This window comes from Sardina pilchardus, chromosome 1 (genome assembly GCF_963854185.1).
Source record: "Sardina pilchardus chromosome 1, fSarPil1.1, whole genome shotgun sequence".
NCBI classification, from domain to species: domain Eukaryota; kingdom Metazoa; phylum Chordata; class Actinopteri; order Clupeiformes; family Clupeidae; genus Sardina; species Sardina pilchardus.
The window spans coordinates 43,347,998-43,375,549 of record NC_084994.1 but is presented as its reverse complement, the minus strand read 5'-3'; the positions used below and the strand labels follow the sequence as shown (position 1 = coordinate 43,375,549).

Sequence of the window (27,552 nt, the reverse complement as noted above, 5' to 3'; positions counted from 1 at the left end):
ACATTTAATAGAGCAACGTGGATTCCCGCAACTTCCATACAAACAGCGCAAACATTGTTTAGCATTGACTATTGTTTACCGGTAGTCAAATATGAATATAACATGGTCAGTGAATATAACATGGTCAGAAGATTGTAGCCTTAGTCTTTCATTTAAAGATCTCCAGATTTACGCCTATCTGCACGGCCGTTTACCATAGACAAACGTTGCTATTGTGTTTTCTTACATTCAGGCATTCAAATGAAATTTCATTATAAACCATATCATTTTATTTCTCCATTTGCTTACCAGAGTGTAGCCGTTTTCAGACAGCGGTGTATTTTCGCAATGTTCACGGACTTTTGCTTTCAGCAAACCTATGCGTCATGTCAGAATGTCCACTATCGTCAGAAATGCGGCAGGTGCAGAGACCTGTCTGAAAACGGCTTATGATGCTTGCACGAGGGAAACATCCCAAAACAATAGCACCCATATTTGCTGTTGTTTTCAGAAGTATCTCTCATGCAAACATGCAAAAGAATGAACTGTAAATTATATCTATCTATATCTATCTATCTTACATTAGTATAGCCTAAAGCAGACCCCTGATGTGCATAGTTTTCACAAACTTTTTGTAAACAATTTTGGCACAAACATTGACTGCTTTGAAGTGAAAGTGCATGTTTAACAATATAGCATAATACTAATTGTGATATGATAATCATAATGATGATTTGATGAGAGGTGGGGTGAGGTAGGCTATGTGTAGTTGGGCCCTATGACCCCAAAGTCTGCCATGATTGGGCCTCAACTTAAAGAAGTTTGAGGCTGCGTTAGTGTTTCTCAAAGCCTACAGCGGCTAGCGGGTCTATGTATTTGTGTCGAGATAACCCTGAAATGTAAAACCATCGAATTTTACTCAGTGGCCTTTGTGCCCTATCATGTGGCCTTGGTGCCCCTAAAAAAAAAAAAGAAGGTGAAGGCCAAATGGCCTTGCCCCTAAAATGACGAAATTCCCACCCTGGTTCAGACCAAAGATTGCCGACGAGACGATACGAGCAGCGACGTTCTAAAACCTTGCGACTGCGACTCAACGCCTTTAATGCTCTGCGACAGCTTGCGACGGCTTGCAACTACGTGCAACTTCTAATTCACACCGCTGCAACTCAGTCTCGTCGCGTCGGGAATCTTTGGTGTGAATTGGGCTTTACAGAACACTAGCCTAGAAATCCAGATGCCCCTAGCGGCAGCAAATGTAATTTGTCTGGCGAGGGAGTCTAGGTACGATCCATAGAGCTTAGGAGCTGAGAACTGGTAAATCAAGCGGGCCAATCACAGCGTGTATAACGTCGGTGGGCGGGCTTCACATAATGGTGACTGGGTTCCTTGCGTCTACATTTGACGCCAAAGGATTTACATTGATGTCTATAGGGTACCTAAGTGATGCACATCTACTTCCGGTCCATTGGACCTAAATGGTGAAAATTTATGAACGGGAGTCAATGGAGAGATAATAATTGTTTTTTGGTCCCGTTTGAATTGTACTGCGCATTTCACATATGATATGTGTGAATTTAAAAGATAATTTTTCAGGTCAAGTCAAGTCATGTCATTTTATTTATATAGCGCATTTAACGTGCACAGAGTACAACCCAATGCGCCTCAGAAAGACATAGACAGTGCCGAACGGAGTGGCGTAGTCGCCAGTGTACCCGTGGCAACAAAGAACAGACAAATTTACAAAATAACAAGACACAAGACAAAAGATGCCGGACGGAGTGGCGTAATCGCCTGCGTACCCGTGACACCAATACATACAAACAAAAACACTTGTCCCAAAAGGCCAGGCATGTCGGACGGAGCGACGTGATCGCGTAGGCTACCCGTGACACATGCAAGACAGACAAATAAACAAAAGTCAAATAAATAATAAAACAAACAAAAACAGAAAAGTCCACGTCAATGTAGTCCAATTGACTGCATCCAAAGTCCCATGGCATTGATGGCGCACAGCACTGCTAGTTAGCGGTTACATCTTGCTGCCAACTATGTCACTTGACTGTAGTTTATGTACAGTCTATGGACGACTACAACTTATTTGGAGTGTTTAATGCTCTGACTCATGGTATTTTCACCGGCAAGGGGGGAAGCTCAAATAAGACCTGCTGTTGCTGGTGCCGGTGGCTGTGCCTGTGAAGTGGGCTAACGTCACTAACGCGACTGATGTGTTTGTAGTCGATGGAATTACGATATTTCACAATGTTGTGATTCACTAAATGAACTGCAAATGTCTTTACATAAAATTTGTCTTTAAAATTGGCAAACATCATATGTGTAATTCATGGCACAAGACGATCGGGACCAGAAAATAATTGATCTTTCTCCATACTCTCATTCATTTTTTTTTCCGATCTTAGGTCCAGTGGACCGACCGGAAGGGGCGGAGACCTAGGTTCCCTATGGCAGCCCTTCGCGTCGCATGAACGCATGAACGCGCAGGGGCACCTATGCGTCCTCGTTCGACGAGTTGGGTGTGAGACCATGTTGGTGACTGACATGCGACCAGAAGTTGCGACGGTAATGCATCCTGCTATTTGAAATCAAGATGATTTGTTTAGCGTTATCCTATTGTGTGGAGAGGGAAGGTTACGCATCCTGCTACTTGAAAACAAGAAGATGATTCGTTTAGCGTTATCCTATTGCGGAGAGGGAATTTGAAAGGCAACCGTTTATCCCGCCCCTCCGATTGAGCCCTGACTACGGTGAGTTCCCAGACCTTACATCTTGATGTGGGTCTGGCTCGTCAGGCTAACAGAGCACAACAATGGAAAGCGATGTGGTGACTCGATGAGGCGAAATGAAAGAGTAAAGAAAAGTGCGAAAAGAGTCGGTAACATGGGGATAGATGGGGTGATAGGAAAGTGGAGATATGAAAGTGAAATAAGTTGAAGTTGAAAGCCCCGAAGTACGGAATAGGTACCTTTAAAAGGAGGAAAACTCCTCCTCTAACAAATCATTGGCTACTGAAAATATATACAGTAGACATCTCTATGAGAAAGGTGCCTCCCCCACATTGTTCAGAGCCAAGACCAATCATGTAACAGTGTTGGAGACAATGGAGTCCAGTCTAAGACATTTTACAGCGTGCTGGTTACAATGGAAAGAAAGAAAAATATAAAAAGAAACAAAAGGCAGACATAATTGCATACATCTTGCATTCAATCTACACACAGGATACAGCATGAATCCAGGTCCAATTCTTATAAAGGTGGTTACTATTTATTATTGAAGTACATTGGCATTACAGTTCATAAATGAGTGTACTTTTAATAAACTTTTCCAAGTATTTTTGTCCTTAACCCTCTGGAGTCCCCTGGGGATTTGAAAAACTGTTCCAAACACACATCTCAAACTCTGCCAATTTTTGTCTTAGAAACATATAAGTAACACCATTAGAAACCTTTAATCATAATCAATCATGCAGCAGGCCCATTCAAAAGCATAGGTCTTGGGGCTCAGTAGAGCTGTCGCTGCATGTGTCCTGGGATCCTGAGGAGCAGTCGTTGCATGGATCTTCGGGCTCAGCAGAGCCGTCGTTGCGTGGGTCCTGGGGCTCAGGTAGCTGTTGCTGCATAGGTCTTGGGGCTCAGAGAAAGAAACTGTTATTCGACACAAACAACGTATGACACGGTATGTAAACACATGATAGGCATATGGAATGAAACGCTGTTCTGTGGCACTACTGGGTGCCCAAGCTGATGGTGCGGAAAGTCCAGAGAGGCTCCGGGCATGGAATGGGGAAAGGGGGGAAGGGAGGGAGCAGTTGCCGCCAACAACTGGAGGGGGCAGCCTGGGAGGGAAGTCCTGGCTGGGGGAGGTGGAGGGGGGAGGAGGGAGTAGCAACGCGGTCGCCTTCTGAGATCTGTATGGAGTTGCTGTGGCCTGGGAATGGATAGGCAGAGGAATGGAACGCTGTACCGCAGGGTACTGCAAACCCGATGACACTGACAGGTCTGGCATGGCTCTGGGAAGGAAGGGGGAGTGGAGAGAGGTCGATGCTAGAGGAAAAATGGGGAAGGAAAGGGGGGGAGGTAGCGACGCGGTCGCTACCAGAGCTAGCTGGGACCTGTAGACATTCACTGATTCCTAATGGAAAGTGAAAATCAGTGACGTGTGCATGGATCGGTTCGGATCCCGGGCTGCTTTGGGAAGGGAATGGGGAGGGGGAGGAGTGGGAGCAGTCGATGCTTAGACCAACTGGAGGGGACAGCCTGGGACCGAGTCCTGGCTGAGGGGTGGGGTGTAGGAAAAAGGGGGGGGGGGAGGGGAGGTAGGAAATGGGTAGCGACGATATCTAACTTTGCCTGTTGATTTGGAGAAGACAAGCAAAGATAAGGGGAAGGTGGAGAGGGAAGGTGGGAGCAGTCGATCCGAAGACCGACTGGAGGGGGGCAGCCTGGGACTGAATCCCAGCTGGGGGTGATGGAAGAGGAGAGGAAAGAGGCGGAGGCGGGAGTAGCGACTACTAGAACTGACTTAACTGCCACAAGCCTGGACTGAGGGCTGAAAAAACGCTGCCTGTGTGTTTTTGGAAAGGCTCCAGCTTTAGCGTGTGCAGCCATGGGGGTTAATGGAGCTGGGTAGCGTAAACTGGGCGTGTGACCTGCTACTGTTGGCCCGGCTAGTTAGCTAGTCGTAAGCTTGTGTGCTTCAGTCGGGGCTGGTTCTGGGTGTGGAGAAGTCTGTATCTGGGCAATGATGAGCCAGGAGTGCAGTGATGCGTGCATGTAACTGAGCAATAAACAGATAGGAGTGCATCAAGTATTGCTTACTGATGTCCTTACTGTAGTAAGATGATGATGCAATGCGATTGCGATTGCGATAATTGAATGTCAAGCCAATATTTAATTAACAATGCCAAGTGTCTTGGTTGCGCCACTTCTGATGGTGTGCATGTCTAGTGCATGAGAAGCGCTGTGCTCCTTGCTCAGTTTCGCTATCTGACACTCAAAACCCATAAATATGGATTTGTAATGTGACAATGAATCGTGCGTGATTAATTCCGGCTTTGCAAAATGTTCAGTTAATGCAGTCATCCACCAATCAGCAGCATTGAAAGCAGGCTGGACACACCGAAAGTGATTTCCATTAGCAGCCTAATTGGTTTGCCTGGCCTAATCACACACAATCAAGACTCCAACTATTTGTCTTCCAGGTGGCATTTTGTAACCACAGGAGGGCATGATAAGATAGCTTTGTGGCTCAGGCTGACCCATGATGCTGATATGTCTGATACTGTATGTCTTTCCTGTTACTGCCTCTAGATCATGGAAAGGCGGCACCCAAACAGCCGCCTACCACACCCTCTGGATATTCTCGGCCAGCTAATACTCCATCTCGGCGTGGAACATGACTAGCTAAGCCAATGGTCCCTAGTAGGGCCAGCTCACTATACCTGGCTCTAAGAGAGAGCCAGAGACTCGGAGTATGTCAGTAACCATAAATACAGCAGCTGCAGTTTACCTAAAGCCTACATTCCACTGACAGACTTTGACCAAATTTGAGAAAGATTCTTGAAAGATTGTAGTATTTTAACTAATGCCCCTCATTCAAGCTTTACTCAAAAGACTACAATCTTTCAAGAATCTTTCCCAAATCTTGTCAAAGTCTGTCAGTGTAAGGTATAGGCTTCAGCTGAATATGAATTAATCATTACATTTAATCATATGCTATTGCAATCTAAGACCATTGTTAACTGTGTTTATATTGGCATCATGCCATATCAATAAAAATTTAGTTCAACATGGAAATAGCTTTAATGAAATAATACTAATAAAAACATTCTCAAAGGTATATTTCATTCAAACCTTGTGAACTTTGAACTCTGTGTCTTTGCATACACAGCTCAAGTTGTTAACAAGCAATATCCTACAAATAAATTCATTATAAAAAAAAGTCATTATAACTTTCACTCACATGGTGAGAACTGTGTGAAGCCTCTTCGTATGAACATTGAACGAGTGAATAAAAAAAATAGAAAAAATTATACCAGAAAGTCCCAGAAATAGGACTTGAATAAAAGTTAGGCCTATTAACAATCAATTGCAGCAATTAACTGGAACCAATCACAAACGGGCTTCAACCAATCAGATCTTTGGTCATAACTGCACTGCACACACGCGTGCCATTAGGATGACACCCACCAACTTTGAGAGCAGTCGGATGAGTGGTTCGAGAGTTATGCGTGGAACAGACAGACAGAGTGACCCACAGACAGACGTTCCTTGCATTTATATAGATGACGTGTTTTTTTTTCACCATGTCAAGCATGAGGTCTTTGCAGGAAAGCCATGATGCATATCCATCAGAGTTAGAGTAATTACACATGGTTTGACCTAGTCACCTGACTTGGCCTTTGTGACATGTTAATTTAAAACAATGACCACACTGAGTCCAGTCTGACTTTTTCTGTTGATGAATACATTTTTATTTTGATGTATTAAACTTTATCTTTATAATAGCCCTCACGGCTCAATGGCCCTGGAGAGCTGGGTCAGCTTCCGCTGGTCACTGATTACGTGCAGTTTTCTGCTGTTGAACTGCTCAGGACCTGGATGGAAGACAGTAAGATTTCGGGTTAAAGAAGGAAATGGGTGAGAATGTGGTTACCTTGTAGATGGTGAAGATGTGATGATTGTAAAGTGTCCAGCAAGTAAATGTCAGATGTCCTGCAAGTCAACAGTACATGCGTACTTACCTGAGGGCTTCTGTGTGTTGTGAAGGCCAGTGCCTTTCTTTGCACGGCCAGTTTCTGGTGAAATGGGTACTGTAAAAGGGAAGGGTGGCAACATATTTGTTTGTTTGCATGTTTTCATCATAAACTCCTGAAAACAGTGTCACTTAAGGGTGTTCACCTAACAAATCATTGATAATAGGGAAGATATGGTTATGCTTACAGTAGGGCTGATTCCGGCAGTCTTTCACAATCTTCAAGGTTTTGGCAAATAATGTCTGTAATATTACAAAGAACAATAATTAAACAGTAGAAATAATGATGGAAAAACAATTTAACATTTTTATTTTACTTTTATTCTATTCAAAGCCCTTAACAGTTTTTTTTAACCTCAACATAACATTTCCAGAATCATTTTGATGGCATATAAACTCATAACATGACAAACGGCACTTCTGCCATTGTCTGAGCGGAGATTACCAAGCTAGCAGCTTTTTAGTTTTGGGTGAGAAACTGCACCCCCTCCCCCCTCCAAAATTGAAATGCAAAGGAACGTACAGTATGCCACAGGAATTCAGAGATCTTTTTCTACAGACTGCTGTTGGTGCATTCCCTCAATATTATATCAGAGATTTGTTCATTGATTGCAAAAAAACGCATATAAAGTTTGTTTATTTTTGTGCTTCTCAAACCAAAGGGGGACCCAAAACAACTCACCATTTTCTCGAAGTTGACAAGATTGTCTTGTCTTGTTTTGTACCCTTCATTTATGAATGTTAGGTCTGTTATTAACAGAAGATAAAAAGGTATGAAAGTGTCAGACCTATAGTCAATATGACAAACAGAAAGTGTCTGTACATGTAATAAAGTGCAATATAGTTAAGCTGTGTCAATATTACCTTTTAAAATGAGGGGCAGGTACGGGATATATGGCGGGTGCAGTTTAGCCACCACTTTCCTCAATGTGTCATGGTTACTGAATGGATCCTGCGTTCAAGTACAAAATGTAGTATGTTGCATTTGTAGTTGTTGTAAAAGCAGAAACAAACTTCATCTAAATCTATTGCTCAATACACAGTAGAATTGACGTATTAGTTCAGAATAAAACATCTAGTCAAGACGTTGTAGCACCTGATCACTAAACAATCCCTCAGTATAATATTCTTGTAAAGATATTTGACTGAACTCACCAGTATGAGCTCATATTTCCTGAACCGCTTCAGCTGTAGTTTTGGTACTTTCTGTGAGGCATTTGAGAGAAAATTCTCAAGATGTGTTCGTAACAGAAACCTATTTTGTGCGAGTCATTTAATAAATCTATAAATCAGAGAGAATTCAACTTAGACCATACCTTCCAGGTGTTGTGCAGTCTGGACACTGCACTGTTTGTCAGGCCATACATTACAGCCATGAATGAGTTCATATTTTTTTCCTGATATAGGCTGAAAAGAGGAGAAACCTAGGATCATGCATCTACTACCACGTAAGCTAAACACGCATTTGGAACCATCTCACAAAGCAAGCTGTGAACGGCAAGTGGCTGTGTTATACGTTTCATTATGGATCTATAAAATAAACTGTGACTGAAGGAAATTGGTTCCTTCTCCATAATAGTGTCTGCACGGTCAAACTCACATGGAGGCCATCTGGATGAACTTCCTCATCAGCTGAGCTCGCTTGGAGAGCTCTGCACACAGACAGAGTTCTGTGGCCACCCAGTACACCACCACATTGAAGCGGCGTATGAAGCTCTCCAAGTTAGCTGTTAGGCTGTTGGGGAATAGTTTTGACCCCAACACGTAATAGAGTAGCTCCGTCTAGTTGGATGGACGTGGTAGAAAGGGAAGGACAAGAGAATGGAGTTGGTAGATAGTGTAAACGGACCAATAAAAGAGTCGACATTCTAAATACGTAATGGTTGCTAAACAGTTTAGTGACTATATGATGTGCTCTTTGGGTTACCAAGGGATAAGTACTAAAGTAGATGGTGACATGAAAAACAAAGTCAACCTCTTACTGTATAGTTCACAGACAGAACTCTTGCCCTCCCCTCCCCTCTGTAGTTCCCCTATGGTTCTCCCTTCTGTAGTTCCCCTAAGGTTCTCACCTCATGCATGGCATTGAAGAGCTCCCAGTCATAGCTGGTGAGCTGGACTGCCAAGGCCTTGGCACTCATGTTCTCCACTGCGTTTGTGTTTGCCTTTCGGCCGAGCTGTACCTGCAGGGGCGTCTGTGAAGATCACACACACACACTTTAGCTCTCTGAATACAAAACACTTGCAGGACTAGCGCCATTACTGTTATTTTCTTTTGTATAAATCTCAACACTGCCAGGGCTCCCTCAAAGTCAGATTTCAGACCTCACTGATTTCTATGGTCCATAGATTCCAACAGTGTGTCTGTATAAATTAGTGTAGATTCAGAGGGCACTCACCAGCTCAGCAGCCTGGCTGGCAGAGCAGAGGAACAGCTTCTCATCGATGCTCAGAAAGGAGACGGCCCTGGCATCCAGCTTGAGCTGCTCCCTCGCTGGAGTGGGTTACAATACTTTCATTTCAAAACTAACAAACAAAACTAACAAACTAACAAACCTCTTCAATAAACTGTTTGGTTAAATTGTTCCTAGCTCCAGATCAGGTGGAATAGAAAGGTAACACAACTCCTCTTCCTCTTCAACAAAGTGTTTTTGTGTTTTGGTCTCACCTCCAGAGGACTGCACTCTCACTAGCAAGCTGTCTCCTGCTGGGGCTTTCACGGCTGCCATGACGTCCTCGACAGAGGCGTGGAGGGGCATCGTCACAGACACAAAGCTGTGGTCCTGACTGTAGACATTCACCAGCACTGCAAAGAAGAGTCTCTAAGGTGATGGTCTGATACGTTTGATTTATTGACTTTTTAATCATGTAATGGGAGCAACATAACTTTATACACAGAGGAACTGCAATCAGTAGGTTCAGTGATCAGAAATAAAACGCTACACACCTTTGTGATTTATCCTGATTGGCAGGCTTGTGTGGTTTATGTCCCAAACCAGAGGCCGTCTTCTCTGTCTTCTCTGAGAGATATCATGAATCAATGATCGTTATAGGGCAGATGTCATAATGATCTACTTTACACCATAAAGTGAAATGAAGTGAAATGTACTTTATGTAAGAAGACTAAAAGGTAGTTTAATACATTTTAGAATATTGTGAATGTTTCACTTACCCTATTTGAGGGCTGATTCTTCATCCATTGTCCATTGTTCATCCTGGAAAAAGCATTGAAGATATGATTATATCTGATATATATTATCACTATTGCACATTTTTCAGGGGCTAAAGGAAGTGGTATGCACATTGAGGATGTGTATCGTTGATTGCCGAGGTACATGACATCCCTGCATGGCACGCTGATATTGCAGTTATTGTCATGCGCCATATGCATGGGACACAGACAGAGGAGCCAACAACTTCCTTAAGGTTTCCAACTGTGTGTGTGTGGATGTGTGTGTGTGTGTGTGTGTGTGTGTGTGTGTGTGTGTGTGTGTGTGTGTGTGTATTACTCACAAAATGGGTCTCATTGCCCTGATCTCAGGGTAATCTCTCAGCGTGCGGAGATGTGCATAGCCCTTCACCTGTCTTGACAGCTTCTGTTTTAAGAGAGCACACATAGCAAATGATGCAAATAGCAAATAAAGGCAAACATGTTCAGAAGTGATTTTATGAAATCTAACTTAATAACCTGCACTTTTGGGCAAATTGTTAATGGTTATTAAGGAGAAAGAAAAAAACCTTCTCACTTGGAATTTCTCACACGACACACCTACTCAGCCCTCACAACACACTGTTTGGGATTACACACACTCACTGGGTCAAACAAACATCTTTACCTCGAAGAAGAGAACCACTGCAGGGTTGTCCAGCAGGAGAAGGCCATACAGTGCCACCCACTGGAGGACCAGCGTCACTACTCTCTCTTTGACCTGCACCAGCCCAGTGTCCACTGATTGCTCAGAATTGAGAGTGAAACGAAACGTTAAGGAAGTGTGACCTCTGACTTAACCAACACAGAAAACCTAAACCATTTAGGACATTTTTATAGTATAGCAGTTTCTGTCTAAAATATTTCTGTTACTAAAAACAGTGGTCAGTCAGTAGCAGTTGTTTTGGAAGGATATTAGTTCAGCAGGGCGGAGCACAACTCTTCAGATGTCATGAATACATGATATGTGAGCAGGAAACTGCACACAAATGGATCTGCAGAACAATACAGCAAAACAATGATCATAATCACTCTATAAACTACATTTTTATCACATAAAAAACAGAGCAATTTCAGCCATCTGCAAAGCAACTGGTACTGTATATTTGAGTTTCACACCAGTTGCCCTCACACATGAAGTGACTTACCCATCTGGTCATCTGGAGTGTTCAGGGTCATTGAGAAGAGCAGGAACTGGAGAATTTTGTCAGGTGTTCCCGACTTCACCAAGAACCTGATAAAGGCAGCAGATTTTATGCAATGCACAGACAAAGACAGGACCATAGAGCACATGGCTTGGATTAAAGTGATGAGGCTATTTTTGGTCAGTGAATTGAACAACTATCATTCATCAGATTAGTAGTTAGTTCCCTCACACGAGAGCTTTTGTTTGATTTCCATTGTTTGTACAGTGATTTGTCATGGCTAGGTTGTAGCCCAGTCAGAGAACTCACTTATTGCTGCAGGATGCAGGTTCTTGTGCACCTGGAGCAAACATCAGGTCGGAGCTCCTCTTTAGGATGAGTGCTGGCACGCCCTTCTCCTCAACGTGCACCATGTTTGCATTCACATCCTTCAATACATGCACAAAAGGTACATTCACAACTCAACCAAAACAAATGTACATGAACAAACACCCGACCACCGTACACATGTACTGTACTGTATAATTCCAGCATGTAGTCATGCAGGGCCATTCCCTTTAGGACTCTTACCTTGAGGATGCTCATAAAATCCCTATTTCCTACTCGGAGGAAATTGCGGACGTGCTCTTGCCTGATCACTTGAGGCCTGAAAGGGACCAGCAGGTCCTGTCCCTCATGCAGGGTAGTCATCACACCCTAGGAAGAACATACAGCTTAATGCACTCCCAAGTATCAAGTACCAAGTAACCCCCAAGCACCCCCAAGTATCAAGTACCAAGTAACCCAAGTATCTCACACTTTGTTGTTTTAGTCTCAAACAAACATTTTCATCTTTTTCCTGCATGCCAACAACCAGTGGACCCCTCTGTTGGTGGGTAATGGATTTAGGCCTACCTTGCGGTTGGAGATGATATTACGAAGGCCCTTCCAGATGACATAATTGGAGGTCCCATTGACACCCTGACTGATCACTAAAAGACAAATAAAGCATAGGTCATGCTCTGGTTTTCTTGTGTCTACATCCAACATATCTCTCCAGCTTTGTGGCATAGCAATGGTACAGTGGCATAGCAATGTTAGATCCATGATAAGAAATAGCTTTCATTAGTGTGGCATTTGTTCACACTTACAGACTATGCCCGTCCTGATTTCAAGGACCGTAACAGCAGCCAGTTCCTTACGGAGCTGTAAAGATCAACAGAACACACGCGTTAACAACAGAACAGGCCTTTAGACTACACACACTCAATGGTGCTTCTGTTTAGTTCTGCCTGTCTAACCTTCTCTGCCTGAAATCTCCACTGCAGATTTTGCCGTCTGATCTCCATCAGACGGGTCACTCTCTCCTCCTGCTTTCTCTCCTGTTCCAGTGCTCTCTCCTTCTCCACATCTATCTCCACACTGTCCCCTCTAGATGCCTTGTCATTAGGAGGGTCCTGGGTTGCCTGGACAGGTTGCTGGACCCTGCTTTGGCTCTCCAACTCAATTTTGAGTCGGGCCAGTTCATCCCGGCGCCATGTCTCCTGTCGTAACCTCGCTCTCTTTAGCAGGTCTGTATATTCATGGTCCTCTTCCTCAGTCTCTGTCTCTGCCCTAAGGCAGCAGAAGAAACAAAGAGCCCTCTTCAAACGTGACATTTCCCTCACATTGTTAGAAGAGACTGAGCACAAACTACAACCTTGGAGTGAATCCCTACATTTCATATTGTGATGTCATTGACTTTCCTTTATTACATCATTAGCAATTAAAACACTGAATGTGTCTGCATAGTTACTGTAACTAGGCAGAAGTAGACCAAAACCAGTAGAATCTAGAATGTTCTAGAATCAGTCTAGAATGTTCACCTTAAAACTACAATGTTGAGGCATTCTGAAACTGATGATGCAATAATTCTTAAATGCTGTTGGTGTGTGTGTGTGTGTACCTCTGAGCTCAGTGGAGGCGGAGCTGTTGGTGTGTGCTCTCCAGCGGTCCTTGTGGAGGCGGAACTCCTGGGCGCGGCAGGTGTAGGTCCCGCGGTCGCCGTGGGCTGCAGCCAATAGGAGCAGCTCGTAGTACTATCAATTGGTATAAAACTGACAGCATTTTATGTAACAGCGAATAAAGAAAATAATTTCATAACGTTTTTCAAAGCCTTGTTACATCCTATGACCGCACTTGATGGGTCCAATGTAATTCTATACAATGATTCTTGAACCTTTGAGCGGTAGTGTACAGTTTACTGACACACTGTAACATTTCAATTAAAACAGTGCCAGGCCCTCTAAGTACTTACTTATCTTCTATTTCTATCAGCACTTAACAATGAGGATAGAACACATGAGGAGAGCGAGAGGGAAAGTGAGCCTACAGAAAGAGAGGACATAACAAATGAGAACATGAATGAGGAGACTGAGAGGGAGGGCACAGAAAGAGAGGGCGTGGCAGATGATGATAGTGAGGATGCAGTCAGCCAACAGTCAACAGGCGGTGAATTGGACCTACTTAAAAAAATCAAAAAACAACAAAATGTTATCAGCAAAGCCAGAATAACCATCAGAAAGTTAAGGAAAGAGAATTCTGTCCTGAGAAGATCAGCAGAATTGACAAATACAAAGTTAAGAAAAATATTTGGAAAGGATCAAATAAAGGCATTAGGCAAACCTTCTACTAAGGGTCTGAAGTGGAGCAATGCCACAGTGAAAAAAGCTTTAAAAATTCGCTTTTCTTCCGGTCCAACTGGGTATAAAATCCTGCAGGAAATGCAGTTCCCTCTGCCAGGACTGAGAACCCTGCAGAGAAGAATGCAGTGCATTAAGTTTTTACCAGGCATTTTGGATGAGGTGTTCGAGCTGCTCAGACTTAAGGCATCAGAACTTGCTGACCTTGAGAGACAGTGTGTGCTGACAGTCGATGAGATGTCAATCACCCCTGGTGTGGAGCTCAACATGATGACTGGGAAACTGTATGGCAATGTCACCTTGCCTGGCCATACAGGACAAGCCACTCACGCCTGTGTCTTCATGTTGGCGGGAGCCACAACAAGGTGGAAGCAGGTGGTGGCATACCACTTCACAGGCAATTCATCAAATGGAGCCGTGTATAAACCTGTGGTGACAGAAATAGTGCAGAGGGCAGCATCAATTGGCTTACATGTCCTGTGTGTCACCACAGACATGGGTAGCACCAACAGGGCCATGTGGAAAGCATTTGGTGTGGATATGCACAAAACATCCGTGCCACATCCCGCAACACCAGCAAGGCAACTCTATTTCATGCCTGATGTGCCACACCTGATCAAGAATGTTAAAAGTGCACTTGTGCGGGGACACACTTTTGTAATTCCAGATGGGATAGTGAGGAAGGAGCGATTACCATCCAATGAGGCCTTAGTTGCCCCTCTGAAAGATCTCATCGCATTCCAGGAGGATATGGCTCTAAAGATTGCTCCACATTTAACGGCTGCCGCTATTGCACCATCTCATTTTGAGAAAATGAAGGTTGGACCTGCACTAAATGTCTTTAGCAAATCCACCAGTGCAGGGCTGAAGTTTCTAGTGCAAGAACATCAGCGTCCAGTAACCTACTGTACCTCACAACAGCATGGCTCCTTGAACAGATGGACCACTGGTTCGACCTGATGTCCTCACGCCATCCTGTCACAGCCCTGAGTAGGCACCGAATGGAAGAGTACCAGAAGTCCATTTCCTTCCTAGAAGATGTAATCCACCTTTTTCATCTTGTGAAAATAGGAGAAAATGGAGGATGGAAGCATTTTCAGACAGGTGTCATCATGGCAACAAAAACAATACTGGCCATTCAAGAGGAAATGTTATCAATGGGACACCGCTTTATATCAACATCCAGGTTTACCCAGGACTGCCTTAAAAAAACACCTTCAGCTGTGTAAGAGCTAAGAACCCTGTACCATCTCCAGTGGAATTCCACCATGCACTGAGGATCATATCAGTAGGCCAGTTCTTAACAGCCACCAGGTCTGGAAGCTATCAGGAGGACGACAACAGCTTTTTAGCTGATTTCCTTGGTCAAGTGCGACAGCCCACTACACCATCTGTCCAAGTGGAGCAACTCACCACCACACCTGCACTGACAAAAACTGACAGATGTATTTTGTTTCATCTTGCAGGCTACATCAGTCATAAAGTTGTGAAGTTCAAGTGTGTGATGCATGCAAGGCTGCTGTTGTGCAAAAAGACAGTCCTACCACGGAAATTAGTGCCTTGGTGGATCTGAAGGACTTCAAGGCAGGAGCTCTGTCAATGTCAATGTCAATTTTATTTGTATAGCACAATTTACAGACGGCTGAGCCGCACCAAAGTGCTTCACAGTAAAGTGCAAAAATGCAGAGAGTAAGTAAAAAGAAACACACAGTTTAGTTAAAAAGATAAAATTAAACAAATAAAACAAAAGGAGAGATATCAAAAGGTAACCATGGGACACTAAAAACAGGTGCTTAAAAGAAGGGGAACCCTAATTAAAAGCAAGTGCAAAGAGATGGGTTTTTAACAGGGATTTAAAACTGTGCACGGACTGGGCCGCACGGATGTGGAAGGGGAGGCAGTTCCAGAGACTAGGGGCTGCAACTGCAAATGCTCTGTCCCCCTTAGTTTTTAACCTGGTCCTGGGCACTTCCAGAAGCAGCTGGTCAGCTGACCGCAGTGCTCTGGAGGGGATGTGGTGATGGAGGAGATCAGAAAGGTAAGTGGGGGCCAGACCATGGAGGGATTTAAATACAGTCAGTAGGAGTTTGAAGTCTATGCGGTAGCGGATGGGTAGCCAGTGGAGTGATGCAAGGACCGGGGTGATATGTTCACGCTTTTTTGTACAGGTGAGTAGTCGAGCAGCTGAGTTCTGCACTAACTGTAGGCGGCGGAGTTGAGATTGGTCAATGCCGGTGTAAAGAGCATTGCAGTAGTCCAGTTGTGAAGTGATGAATGCATGGATAACTCTCTCCAGAGCACTGCGGGGCAGGTAGGCTTTGGTCTTGGCTAGGGTTCGTAGGTGGAAAAAGCTTTTCCTAACCACTGCACTGACCTGCTGCTCGAACTTGAAGGCACTGTCAAAGATCACCCCCAGATTTCTGACAGAGGGCCTGATGTTGGAGGCGAGAGGGCCCAGGGCATCGGTGGAGAATGCCGGAGAGGTTTTGCCAAAGACAATTATCTCGGTCTTGTTCTCGTTTAAGTTGAGGAAGTTTGCACCCATCCATGCCTTGATGTCCGCCAGACAGTCAAGCAGTGAATGGAGCGCAGCCTGCCCATTGGCCTTTAGGGGGAGATACAGCAGGACGTCATCGGCAAAGCAATGGTAAGAGATGTTGTGTCTTGCCAGGATTTCCCCTAAGGGTAAGATGTAAAGAAGAAATAAGATGGGACCTAGTATAGAGCCTTGAGGGACCCCACAGGTGAGGGGGGCAACAGAAGAGATGCAATCTCCAAGTTGAACAGAGAAGGTCCTGTCAGCCAGATAGGACTGAAAGAAATTCAGGGCCGTGTCTTTGATGCCTACACGATGTTCCAGCTGAGACAGCAGGATCCCATGATCCACGGTGTCAAAGGCTGCTGTCAGGTCTAGCAGCACCAGGATCACAGGGCTACCTGAGTCAGCGGCTAGGAGCAGGTCATTTAGCACTCTCAGGAGAGCAGTCTCTGTGCTGTGGGCTGTTCTGAAGCCGGACTGGAATTTCTCAAAGATGTTGTTATTGGTAAGAAATGATTGCAGCTGGACATAAACTTCTCGCTCAAGGACTTTAGACAGGAAGGGTAATTTGGAGATTGGCCTGAAGTTTGAGAGAGTAGAGGGGTCCAGGTTAGGTTTCTTTAGTAATGGCTGCACCACAGCATGCTTGAAGGCACCTGGGACACAGCCAGAGGACAGGATGCTGTTGACCAGAAGTAGGAGGAAGGGGGCAACCGAGTCAAAGACAGTAGCATCTTTGAATAGGCGGGAGGGTAGACAGTCAGAGGGGCAGTTGGAGGGCTTCAGATGTCTGACTGCAGCAGATAGGGAGGACAGAGAAATGGGCTCAAACTGCTTGAGGGCAACTGGCTGGAGGAGGGGGGGAGGGGCAGGGAGTGGGGTGGTGGAGGTACCAGAAGGCCTCAGTGCTGCAATCTTGTCTATGAAGAACTTTTGAAAGTTTTCACAGAGGGCAGGTGAGGGCACAACAGGGGAGACATTTCGGGGATTAATGAGAGAATTAAGTGTATTGAAAAGAACCTGGGGTTTGTGACTGTTGCTGGAGACCAGGGTGGAGATGTATTGTGATTTGGCGGCTTTAACGGCCCGGTGGTAGTTCGCCAAACAACATCGGAGGATTTGGAGGGACACATGGAGTCGGTCCTTTTGCCATTTGCGCTCAGCTCGTCTACAGGCGCGTCTGAGGTCACGCGTTGCATCACTAAGCCATGGAGTTGACTGTGCTTTAGTGCGTTTGGGCTTGAGAGGGGCGATGGAATCCAGAATGCCAGAGCAGGCTGATGAGAACATAGAGAGAAGCTCATCAGCAGTAAAATCAGCGCTAAAGCCCTGTGATGGCCTACACAGGGGGGAGTTGTTAAAAGTGGCTGAAAATTGCCCAGCAGTCGAGGAGTTTAGCATGCGCGAGACCCGTTTGGAGGCGCTAGGGGTGCTACCTGAGTGTGGGGCTGACAGAGTGAACAGAATTGGAGAATGATCAGAAAATGAAATGGCACATATTTCAATTTCAGAAACAGAAACACCATAGCATAACACAAGATCTAGAGTGTGACCCTTTTCATGTGTTGGGCCAGTGACAGCTTGCTTGAGACTGAAAGAGTCGATGAGGTTCAGAAAGTCCCGGGATAGAGGTTGCGACTCACAGCAAACATGGACATTAAAATCGCCACAAATTGTAATGTGATCATATTTCACCATAAACTCAGACAAAAACTCAGAAAAATCGTGGATGAAGTCTTTGTTGAATTTAGGAGGGCGATACACTACTGCACACAAAATGGGGACGGACAGAATTATTTCAAACAGTTGCAGTTCAAAGCTTGAAAAGCCAGGGTGTGGAATCTGCCGACATTGAAAACGCGACTTGTAAACAGTGGCGACACCTCCGCCTCTCCTAGTCACTCGCGGGGAATTGAAAAAGTTACAGTCCGGTGGACAGAGTTCAGAGAACGGTGTGTTGTCGCCGGTAGAGACCCAGGTCTCACACAGGAACATAAAGTCAAGCTCCCGAGAGATAAAGAAGTCACTGAGCGCAAAAGTTTTGTTCGCCAGGGACCGCACGTTTAATAAGGCCATCTGGAGGTTTTGCTCACCGCTAGCCGATGGTCCAGAGCGCTTCAACCGGCGTAGGTTAGAGTGATCAGCACCACGGCTGCATCTACGCAGGGAGCGCCAACGATTTGGGGCTTGAGTACGAAGCGGTCCAGTCAACGCTGTCGGATCGGCTTGCGGGGTTGGAGACAACAGTGGACGAGGCGGCTCAGCAGCATCACGGTCGAGGAAGCCTTCAGCAGGAGTAGCAGGCGAGACGGCTTCGAGCCATCGCACTTGACGCCAAGCAGCAGCTTTATTTGAAGATGGTTGGATCTTGAGTTTCACAAGCAGACCTCCTCTCCTTCCACGTCTCCTGGAGCGCTTCTTGCGAGGAGGGCCAGCCGGCGTGCGGCGCAGGTAAGCTGGGATACCTGACAGGACGGGAGGGGGTGGTTTGGTCCAATCTCCAGGTTTGGATCTAACGTTAGCTGCCCGAGCCTCACGGAGACATAGGTCGCGGATGAAAAGCAGGGCTTGGCGGTCGTAGTAGAGTAGAGTAGATACATCCGGAAAGATGGATAGAATCACGGCTGCAACAAACGTCAACAAACAGAGCGCTCGAGGAAGACGAATCGCCGAACAGCCTGGCGCCATCACACACTCATGCGCAGTCGCATGAAAGCCTATCAACTCTGTGTCGTCCAAGCGAAACGGTTTACCACTTCGTTGAGGCAATGGAGGAGCTCTTCAGGAAGACATCTGGCTCTACTCTGATGGAGCTTCCTGACGCAGTAAGTGCCAGAGAGAGGGGTGCTGAAAATCTATCTTGCAGACTTCCATCATGCTGCAGGGTAAAAGACAAAATCGGAAAGAGGTTTGTGAGGCTGAGGATCAGAATAGAGGCAACAAGGCAGAAAAACATCAGGAAAAAGCAACAGCTGAAAGATGGCCATTTTGGCAGTAAAAGCCAGAGCAAAAAATTCAAACGGTCCTCTACCACCACCACTGTCTTGCCAACAAGAAACCAACAAACCCCTCTGCCTCTTCATCTGCCATTCAGCTCAACTCCTCCAACACTCCTTCAACATCTGGGAGCCAGCCAACACAGCTTCAACACCTACTGGCTGTGAACCCACATCATAGCGCCTCCACCTCCGCTCCTGCAATACCACTTCAGCTACTGCAACACCTGGCTGCCCCCCAACACCACCTGCCTGTCCTCCACCTCAGCCCCTTCAACACCACCTGGCGGCTGTCTGCCTCCTCAGCCACTGCAACACCTGGCTGCCTCCCAACACCACCTGGCGGCTGTCTGCCTCCTCAGCCACTGCAACACCTGGCTGCCTCCCAACACCACCTGCCTGTCCTCCACCTCAGCCACTGCAACACCTGGCTGCCTCCCAACATCACCTGCCTGTCCTCCACCTCAGCCCCTTCAACACCACCTGGCGGCTGTCTGCATCCTCAGCTCCTTCAAGACCTTGCTGCCTCCCAACATCATCTGGTGGCTGTCCTCCACCTCAGCTCTGTCAACACCTGGCTGGCGACTACCTGGCTTCTGTCCTCCACCTCAGCAACACACACATGTATATATATAAAATGTATTTATGAAATGCCAATATATTTATTAAATGTCAATTATTATTATTAATATTTTCTGCAATTGTTGTTGTATCATTGTTATTTGTTTGTTGTACTAGTTCACAACAGCTTACATATTATGTATAACCCTTGCAATATCACACATACTTACCTTGCACCCATATAATAATAGATCAATGGAAGCCTATGGAGAACATCTTATCATGTTCTAAGCCTCAACTCAGATTGTGGTTGTACTTCACATATAACATCTTTTTCCCCCCCCCAGCGTTTTCTTTTGAGGTGGCCCAAATCTGCTATTGTCCCAAAGCCTGTAGTAAGTGATGAGTATCCTTTGAAAGTGAGTATCGATTTTAAATAATGTGCTTATGTTGGGGTTTGATTTATTTAATTGTATCAAAATACATAAAAAATGCTGCCATGAAGCATGAAAAATCACATGTATTAGGGACATCTGAGGAATATCCTTGGGTTTGCTGATAAATGTTGAACTGGAATCTATTGTAATATTATTTTGCTTTGCTCTATTATTACAAATGTGTAGTTAAAGAACAATAAATGAATGACTGATAAAGTATCTATGTTATAGCTATGTCATAAAGTATCTATGTTTGCATATTCCACATACCTAATATATACGTTTTATTCTCTGTGGTGTATTTCACAGGTTTTCGCTGATGATGTGGCAGCCGTCCAAGAAGTGATAACAACCTTTGTCTAAGAGAAACCATTGCCTGTTTTTATTGCCTTATTTGATTGATTTTTCATATTGTCTCATGTAGTTAAAGTTATCCCCAATATTTAGATGTTATTTATGATCGTTTTTGTTTTATCCCTTTGTCGTCTGTCTCCAATTGTTGTCTGGCTTTGGTCGTCATTGGCGTTGACTCTGTTGGTGCCATCCACTCGGCACTGAACTGGTGCTGAAACCGGAGAATGTTGAAGCGTAGTAGTCAAGGATCTTTGCTGGGGCTGTGCCGCCAGGGTCTGACCTGGTGCTCTGTGCCTTCGTCCGGTGCCTTCACCTGCTCTGTGAGAGATCCGCCGCTGCCATGGGTTTATCAGGAGCCGAGATTCCGTGCTGGTGTTGGCTACCTGGACTGGAGGATTGCTGCACTGGAATGGGCTGTCCGTGGGCATCTGTCGCGACTCCATTGAGTTCCTTGTCTGTGCGGTATAGAGATCGCTTGCGATCGTTTTCTGGCCCCCTGCCGGAGGTATGTGCGGCGGCGGCCTGTCCGGCGTCTGGCTGGAGAGGTTGCGGAGAACTGTGCAACCGACGCAACCTGTAGCTAGGCTGTGTGCGGCCTTGTCTGGTGTCTGGCTGGAGAAAGTTTGCGGAGGACTGATCTGTGCTTCTGACGCGACCTGTCCCCCATTGCCCATGGACTTACTTGTTGAGCTCCAGCCCAGTGGGCAGCTGGCTGACTGTTGGACTTTTCAGGATCTGCGCGACATGTCTTTCCATTAATCAGCTGGACATGGATTTTTTAAAAGAATGTATTACTGATTTGTTTTGTTGTTTGTTGGTTTTGTTTGTTGTCTGTCTTTGTATGTCCCTGGTGTCATGGGTAGGCTACTCGTGTCATGGGCGATTGCGGCGCTCCGTCCGGCATTATTTGTTTTGGATAGCCTATGATTTGCTATTTTGTAATTTTTTTTGTGTATGTCTTGGTGTCACGGGTACGCTGGCGACTACGACGCTCCGGCTAGTATCTTTTTGTCTTGTGTTTCTTGTTAGTCTGTTTGTTTTTTTTACAGCACTCTGGTCAACTGTTGTTGTTTTTTAGATGTGCTATACAAATAAACAAAAACTAAGCTGACTTTACTTGAGAAATTAAGTCGACTTTACTTGATGAATTCATATTGACTTTAGGCTACTTCCAAAACTCATTTCTGACAAGAAATTAAGTAGCCTATACAAAGGTCAGCCTTGCTTTATCTATCTATCAGTGACTGTGCAGCCACTGACAGCTCCAACACCATCATTAAGTTTGCTGATGACACCACCATAATCGGCTGCATCAAAAATGGTGATGAGTGTGCCTACAGAGCAGAGGTGGCAGCAATGACATCTTGGTGTCAGGATAACAGTCTGCTGCTCAATGTAAGAAAGACCAAGGAGCTGATAGTGGATTACAGGCGGCTGCAGGGAGAAGAACACGCACCCATTCACATCGGGAGTGCAGCAGTGGAGAGAGTCAAAAGCTTCAGATTCCTGGGCATTAACATCAGTGGGGATCTGAGCTGGACACATCACAAAGACAGCAAGACAGCGGCTCTTCTTTCTGCGACGTCTGCGGAAATTTGGCATGGACCACAAGATACTGACCAACTTTTACCACTGTACAATAGAGAGCATTCTGACTGGTGGCATAACAACATGGTATGGTAACAGCACTGCCCAGGATCGAAAAGCGCTAAGAGTCATCAGATCAGCACAGCGTATTACAAGGACTGAGTTACCATCCATCCAGGACATCTACAGTCAGCGATGCAGAAGAAAGGCCAAGCGTATAGTTTCTGACCCCAGTCATCCCAGCCACCATCTCTTCTTCACCCTCCTACCCTCAGGCAGACGATACAAGAGCCTAAGGACCCGTACCGGCAGATACAAGGACAGTTTCTACCCTCAAGCCATCAGGATGCTGAACCGTCCTGGGATACCCCCTTAAGATGGCACTTTTCTTCTTATTTATTTTTTTTGTTCTTTCTAATTTATTTCTGAACACTTGAGCACAATGAATCTCATTACTTATAAATTCTTTTATGAGTATATGACAATAAACTTGAATTGAATTGAATTGAATTGAAAAAGAATTGAATTGAATCTACATAATAATCTGATGCAAAAAGATCTGATGCAAAAAGTTGCCTTATAAATAGATCTGGGGCAATATTTTTAAGTCAACATTGAATTTTCAATGGATATTGCATAAGGCTACATGTAGGCCTATGTGCAAAACGTGCGGTAGGGAGCCATGGGCCTCATCATCTTGATATACATGTAGGCATTTAGGAGTGTTGGTATTATAGATGGAGGTTTCCTAACCTAATCTAGAGGAGATCCTATTACAGAACCATTAGTTGTAACAACATGTATTCTAAATAATAATAAAACCCCGATCAAGAGGCCGTGGTTTTACTGTTTTTTAGCTGTTCTAATATATAGTAGCCTATAAACCACAGTCTCTCCTCATGTTAATGAATGTGATGGCTAGAATATTATGGGTTCTGATTGGCTGATAGCCTTTTATCGTTCTCAAAATCACTCTGAAAGTGATCAACAACGATATCGTTCTTCATGTCGTTATCGTTATAGTTTATGTGTTAACGTTGTCGTTCATATTAATGAGAGCGATATTTATTTATAGTTATCGTTATCGTTCTTGGTGTGAACGGCCCTTAACTGTTGTGCTAGTTGTGGCAGCGCATTACGAAATCGAACGAAATGCGGTCAAGGCATAGACACTAGGAAATATACCTTTCACGTCTATGTCAAATTGAAACTCTACTATCAGTACCTAAACTCTGCTATCAAAACCTAACAATTATTTGTCAAAATGTAACTCTGGTGAAAAAATAAAACACACTTGCATCATATGCATACACTTTCAGATCAGGAGGAACACACTAGTAGTCTACTTTAAATAAAACACCTTGCTGGAATACATTTAGCAAAACTTCGCTCATTGTGCCAAAATCCTACACACAAGTAAACATGACACAACACTGGGAACTATACCATTCACATCACCATTTATAATGGCTAAACTGAAAGCTTTTTGTAGCTGGCTGATTGGTGTTCAGTTTTGGAAGTAAGTGCCTTCAAGTGTGTATTTGAGTGGTTGCAATTGCCCGATGTGTTTTGTATTTTGGTTACATGTGTTTTCCGAATGGCGCCCTGAAATTTCATTTTTGAACAAAGTGTCTTATGTATGAAATAGAGAGTAGTATGCAGGACCAAGTGTGTTGCATAATTGCTTAAGGTATGGTTTGAGGTATGGTACAAAAAGCTCCAAGTTGTGTTACTTTAGTCTAAGCATGGGTCTAGTGTTCAAGCAACGGGCAAAAACTGTAAAATGCACTAGAATGCAGGAAATAGCAAACAGCAGAGGAGCAAATGGACGCTGGGCAGTGGAGGAGCAGGTGGACGCTGGGCAGCGCAGGAGCAGGTGGACGCTGGGCAATCGACAGCAGAGGAGCAGGTGAACGCTGGGCAGTGGAGGAGCAGGTGAACGCTGGGCAGTGGAGGAGCAGGTGAACGCTGGGCAGCGCAGGAGCAGGTGGACGCTGGGCAGTGGAGGAGCAGGTGAACGCTGGGCAGCGCAGGAGCAGGTGGACGCTGGGCAGTGGAGGAGCAGGTGAACGCTGGGCAGCGCAGGAGCAGGTGGACGCTGGGCAGCGCAGGAGCAGGTGGACGCTGGGCAATCGACAGCAGAGGAGCAGGTGAACGCTGGGCAGTGGAGGAGCAGGTGAACGCTGGGCAGTGGAGGAGCAGGTGAACGCTGGGCAGCGCAGGAGCAGGTGGACGCTGGGCAGTGGAGGAGCAGGTGGACGCTGGGCAGTGGAGGAGCAGGTGGACGCTGGGCAGCGCAGGAGCAGGTGGACGCTGGGCAATCGACAGCAGAGGAGCAGGTGAACGCTGGGCAGCGGAGGAGCAGGTGGACGCTGGGTAGAGTACAGTGGAGGAGCAGGTGGACGCTGGGTAGAGTACAGTGGAGGAGCAGGTGGACGTTGGGCAATCGACAGCAGAGGAGCAGGTGAACGCTGGGCAGCGGAGGAGCATATTTGTATGCTTTTGGGCCATGAGGGTGGAGCGTCAGTTCAAACTCTCTGCAGTCCTGTATACTTATGGCCCTGCTTTGGTACAAAGTCCATCTTAAAATCTGTTCCTATATATATCTATGGGGTCAGGTGTGTTGCTGTTTACGGAACTTTTATTTCAACCATCAAACAAAATCATTCCTCAAATTTTGGAGGGAAAAGTAATGTGTATAAATAGAGACCACTGTTGGTTTGTCGATTTGTGGGTTTATTGTTGGTCGAGAGGATGAACAGAAGGCAGAAGAGGATCGTTGTTGCAGCACTACTGTACTTGCGGAGGAAGAGGAGGCAGCGTCGCTACTGGGTACATCCCATCATTCTGGGCAGGGAGCAGTATGGAGAATATCACCGGCTGGTTCTGGAGCTCCGACTGCATTCCAGCCATTTCCAGCAGTATTTTCGCCTGACCAGGGAGCTCTTTGATGAGCTGTTGGCGCGAGTGGGACCTCGAATTGCTAGGGAGAACACTCCTTTTCGCCAGGCAATTGGTCCTGCTCAGCGCCTTGCTATTTGTCTGAGGTATGATTTCTTTATCTTCATCCTAGTGGTTATGATAGGCTATCCTTTTGTCTGTAATCCTTTGTACGGATGGGCCTCTACTATAAAACAATTAATTTGCAGAGAGATCTATTAGTCAACTTATTTCAACATTGACGGCGGAGATCCACTAGTCACGTCAAGTATTCTCGCGTCGCGATCGTCAATTCATTTTCAATGGAGCGCGTCAGGACGTTAACGTCGCCACCGCAAAGCATCTCGGGAAGGTAGCGCGGCTGTTTCACCTGCGCCGTCACGTCAAGAAGTTGGGCTCTGCTGAACTTTATGCAAATTAATCCGTCAGACGCACCGTTATTATCCAATGAAAGCAGAGATCTTTACGTACTAGTTCTCGTCCAGTTCGCCACTTCTCTCGGGAATTCATTTTGCGCTCAAATTGGAAAAGATGGAGGACAAACTGATTATAGCCTTGTCTGGTTATCCAGCTCTGTATGACCCCTCCTTGGCAACGTATCGGTACTCAGATTTGAGAGAAGACTGTTGGAAGAAGGTGGCAGAGATTGTCGGTGAAAATGGTGGGTTGAATGTTGAATGTTGACTTTGTAATCATGCTGTTGTGGCTGGCTAGATAGCCAGCTAAATGTCACACACACACACACACACACGTTTATCAAAAAACGTAATAAAAAGTGTTAATAAAACGTGTCAATAAAACCATTAACAAGACATAATAGATAGTAAGACAATTTTAGCATCGGGACTCAGGGTAAGATAAGATCAGGGTAGCCAGATGGCAGCCCCTCTCATCCCCACCCCCCAAGAGCAACAAGGGCAGGGGAGAACTCCCTTGTCCAACGATCCACGGTTCAAGCGGCCAACCCAAATGCCTTGGATCATGCCAGAGGGAGGGAGGGAGGGAGCCTAGGTGATGTACAGTGTGTATGGAGAGAAAGGGGCTCCATGTCTTTTCATTAAATCAGTTGCTGATTTCAGACTAGCTATAATAATGGATGGTGATTCATAACTAATGTCATCTTCCCGAGATGCTTTGCCGTGGCGACGTTAACGTCCTGACGCGCTCCATTGAAAATGAATTGACGATCGCGACGCGAGAATACTTGACGTGACTAGTGGATCTCCGCCGTAACGGACGACGCCTCTAAAATTCAACTCAACCGCACCTATGCTTTTCGAAATGTAGTCCTGAAACATGGACACATTCTATAACGCCAACTCCGCCGCCTTCAGGTCCAACAACCATATTGGTAGGGGCAACATTCCCCCGTAGCCTAAATGAATGGAGACCTATGGTGAGCTGAAGGAGTTTTGGCCTAAGTCCTCAAAACTCAATCTCAATATTTCAATCGATGGGCATAAATTATTAGCCTGACGACGTCATAGGGGAGCGCCTGGACGAATGAAACGGAGGACAAATGAAACATTGCAATTTTCTCCTAAGCCGTTCAAAATTGAAACGTCAAAATTTGTCACCAAGCACAGCACGCAAGCCTTGCCAGACCAGGGAAAAATCATGTTGATATGTCACGCTGATCTTGAGTTAGACCCGAAAAAGCGTTTTGACGTGCGCCAAGTAAATGTTCTATTACGCCGATTCTTTCAAATATCAAGTTGTATTTATGGCGTCATGTAATGCTATCATGTTCAAACAATAGATGAATTGGTAGTGTAACTTATCCTACTGTATGCAATGTCAAAGTTAGTTAGTTTAGGAGAAAAACGGGTTTTGCTGCGAGAAGTCACTGTCGGGACAAATGTAACATGACGTCGTCTTCCGGTTGACCTTGTATTTTTAAACAAATATGTTAGGCTGATCAAGTGCTCGTCACTCAACATGACTTAAATCTGTGAAATAATGAAGTTAAATCAGTATATCAATAATATAGTAGTGATGCTCCGATCGATCGGCCGCCGATCATGATCGGCCGATATTGGCTAAAAATGGCTTGATCGGTGAACACCAAACGTGCCGATCAAAAAAGCCGATCATGTGACCTAAATTACTTGCGTGACTTTTTTCCACTTGCATGCGCATGATGCGCGGCGCTCAGGCACACAGCCTAGAGAGGAGCAATGACAACATGAGTAATATAGGCTAAAGTTTTAGTTACCAAATTAACCATTTGCAATGTATGTCGTGCTGAAATCCCTCGAGGTGGAAGCCACCAACAACGTTTGAACACCACTACAGACAACTGAATATGTCGGGTAGGGTAGGCTATGAGAAACAAAACCAGCCAACTTCCCCATCTTCAATCAGCCGACTGTAGGCCT

General features: G+C 45.3%; 1 protein-coding gene and 1 long non-coding RNA gene across 2 annotated transcripts; both read right to left on the bottom strand.

Moving 5' to 3' along the window:
- Positions 1 to 6,734: 6,734 nt before the first annotated feature.
- On the bottom strand, positions 6,735 to 7,936 carry LOC134075902 (uncharacterized). The gene is made up of 5 exons (XR_009938508.1): positions 7,903 to 7,936; positions 7,612 to 7,699; positions 7,430 to 7,494; positions 6,936 to 6,990; positions 6,735 to 6,805 (listed from the first exon to the last, which is right to left on the bottom strand). It is a non-coding gene; the product is annotated as an uncharacterized LOC134075902 (long non-coding RNA).
- Positions 7,937 to 8,343: 407 nt separating this feature from the next.
- Positions 8,344 to 25,147, bottom strand: LOC134079180 (uncharacterized). The gene is made up of 17 exons (XM_062535378.1): positions 25,034 to 25,147; positions 15,628 to 17,148; positions 13,025 to 13,157; positions 12,381 to 12,688; positions 12,231 to 12,285; positions 11,995 to 12,071; positions 11,671 to 11,796; positions 11,410 to 11,528; positions 11,104 to 11,189; positions 10,893 to 10,950; positions 10,584 to 10,746; positions 10,261 to 10,343; positions 9,920 to 9,962; positions 9,416 to 9,482; positions 9,147 to 9,241; positions 8,820 to 8,930; positions 8,344 to 8,529 (listed from the first exon to the last, which is right to left on the bottom strand). The coding sequence occupies exons 1-17, from the start codon at positions 25,145 to 25,147 to the stop codon at positions 8,344 to 8,346; spliced, it is 3,345 nt and encodes a 1,114-aa protein (XP_062391362.1).
- Between the last annotated feature and the right edge of the window lie 2,405 nt (positions 25,148 to 27,552).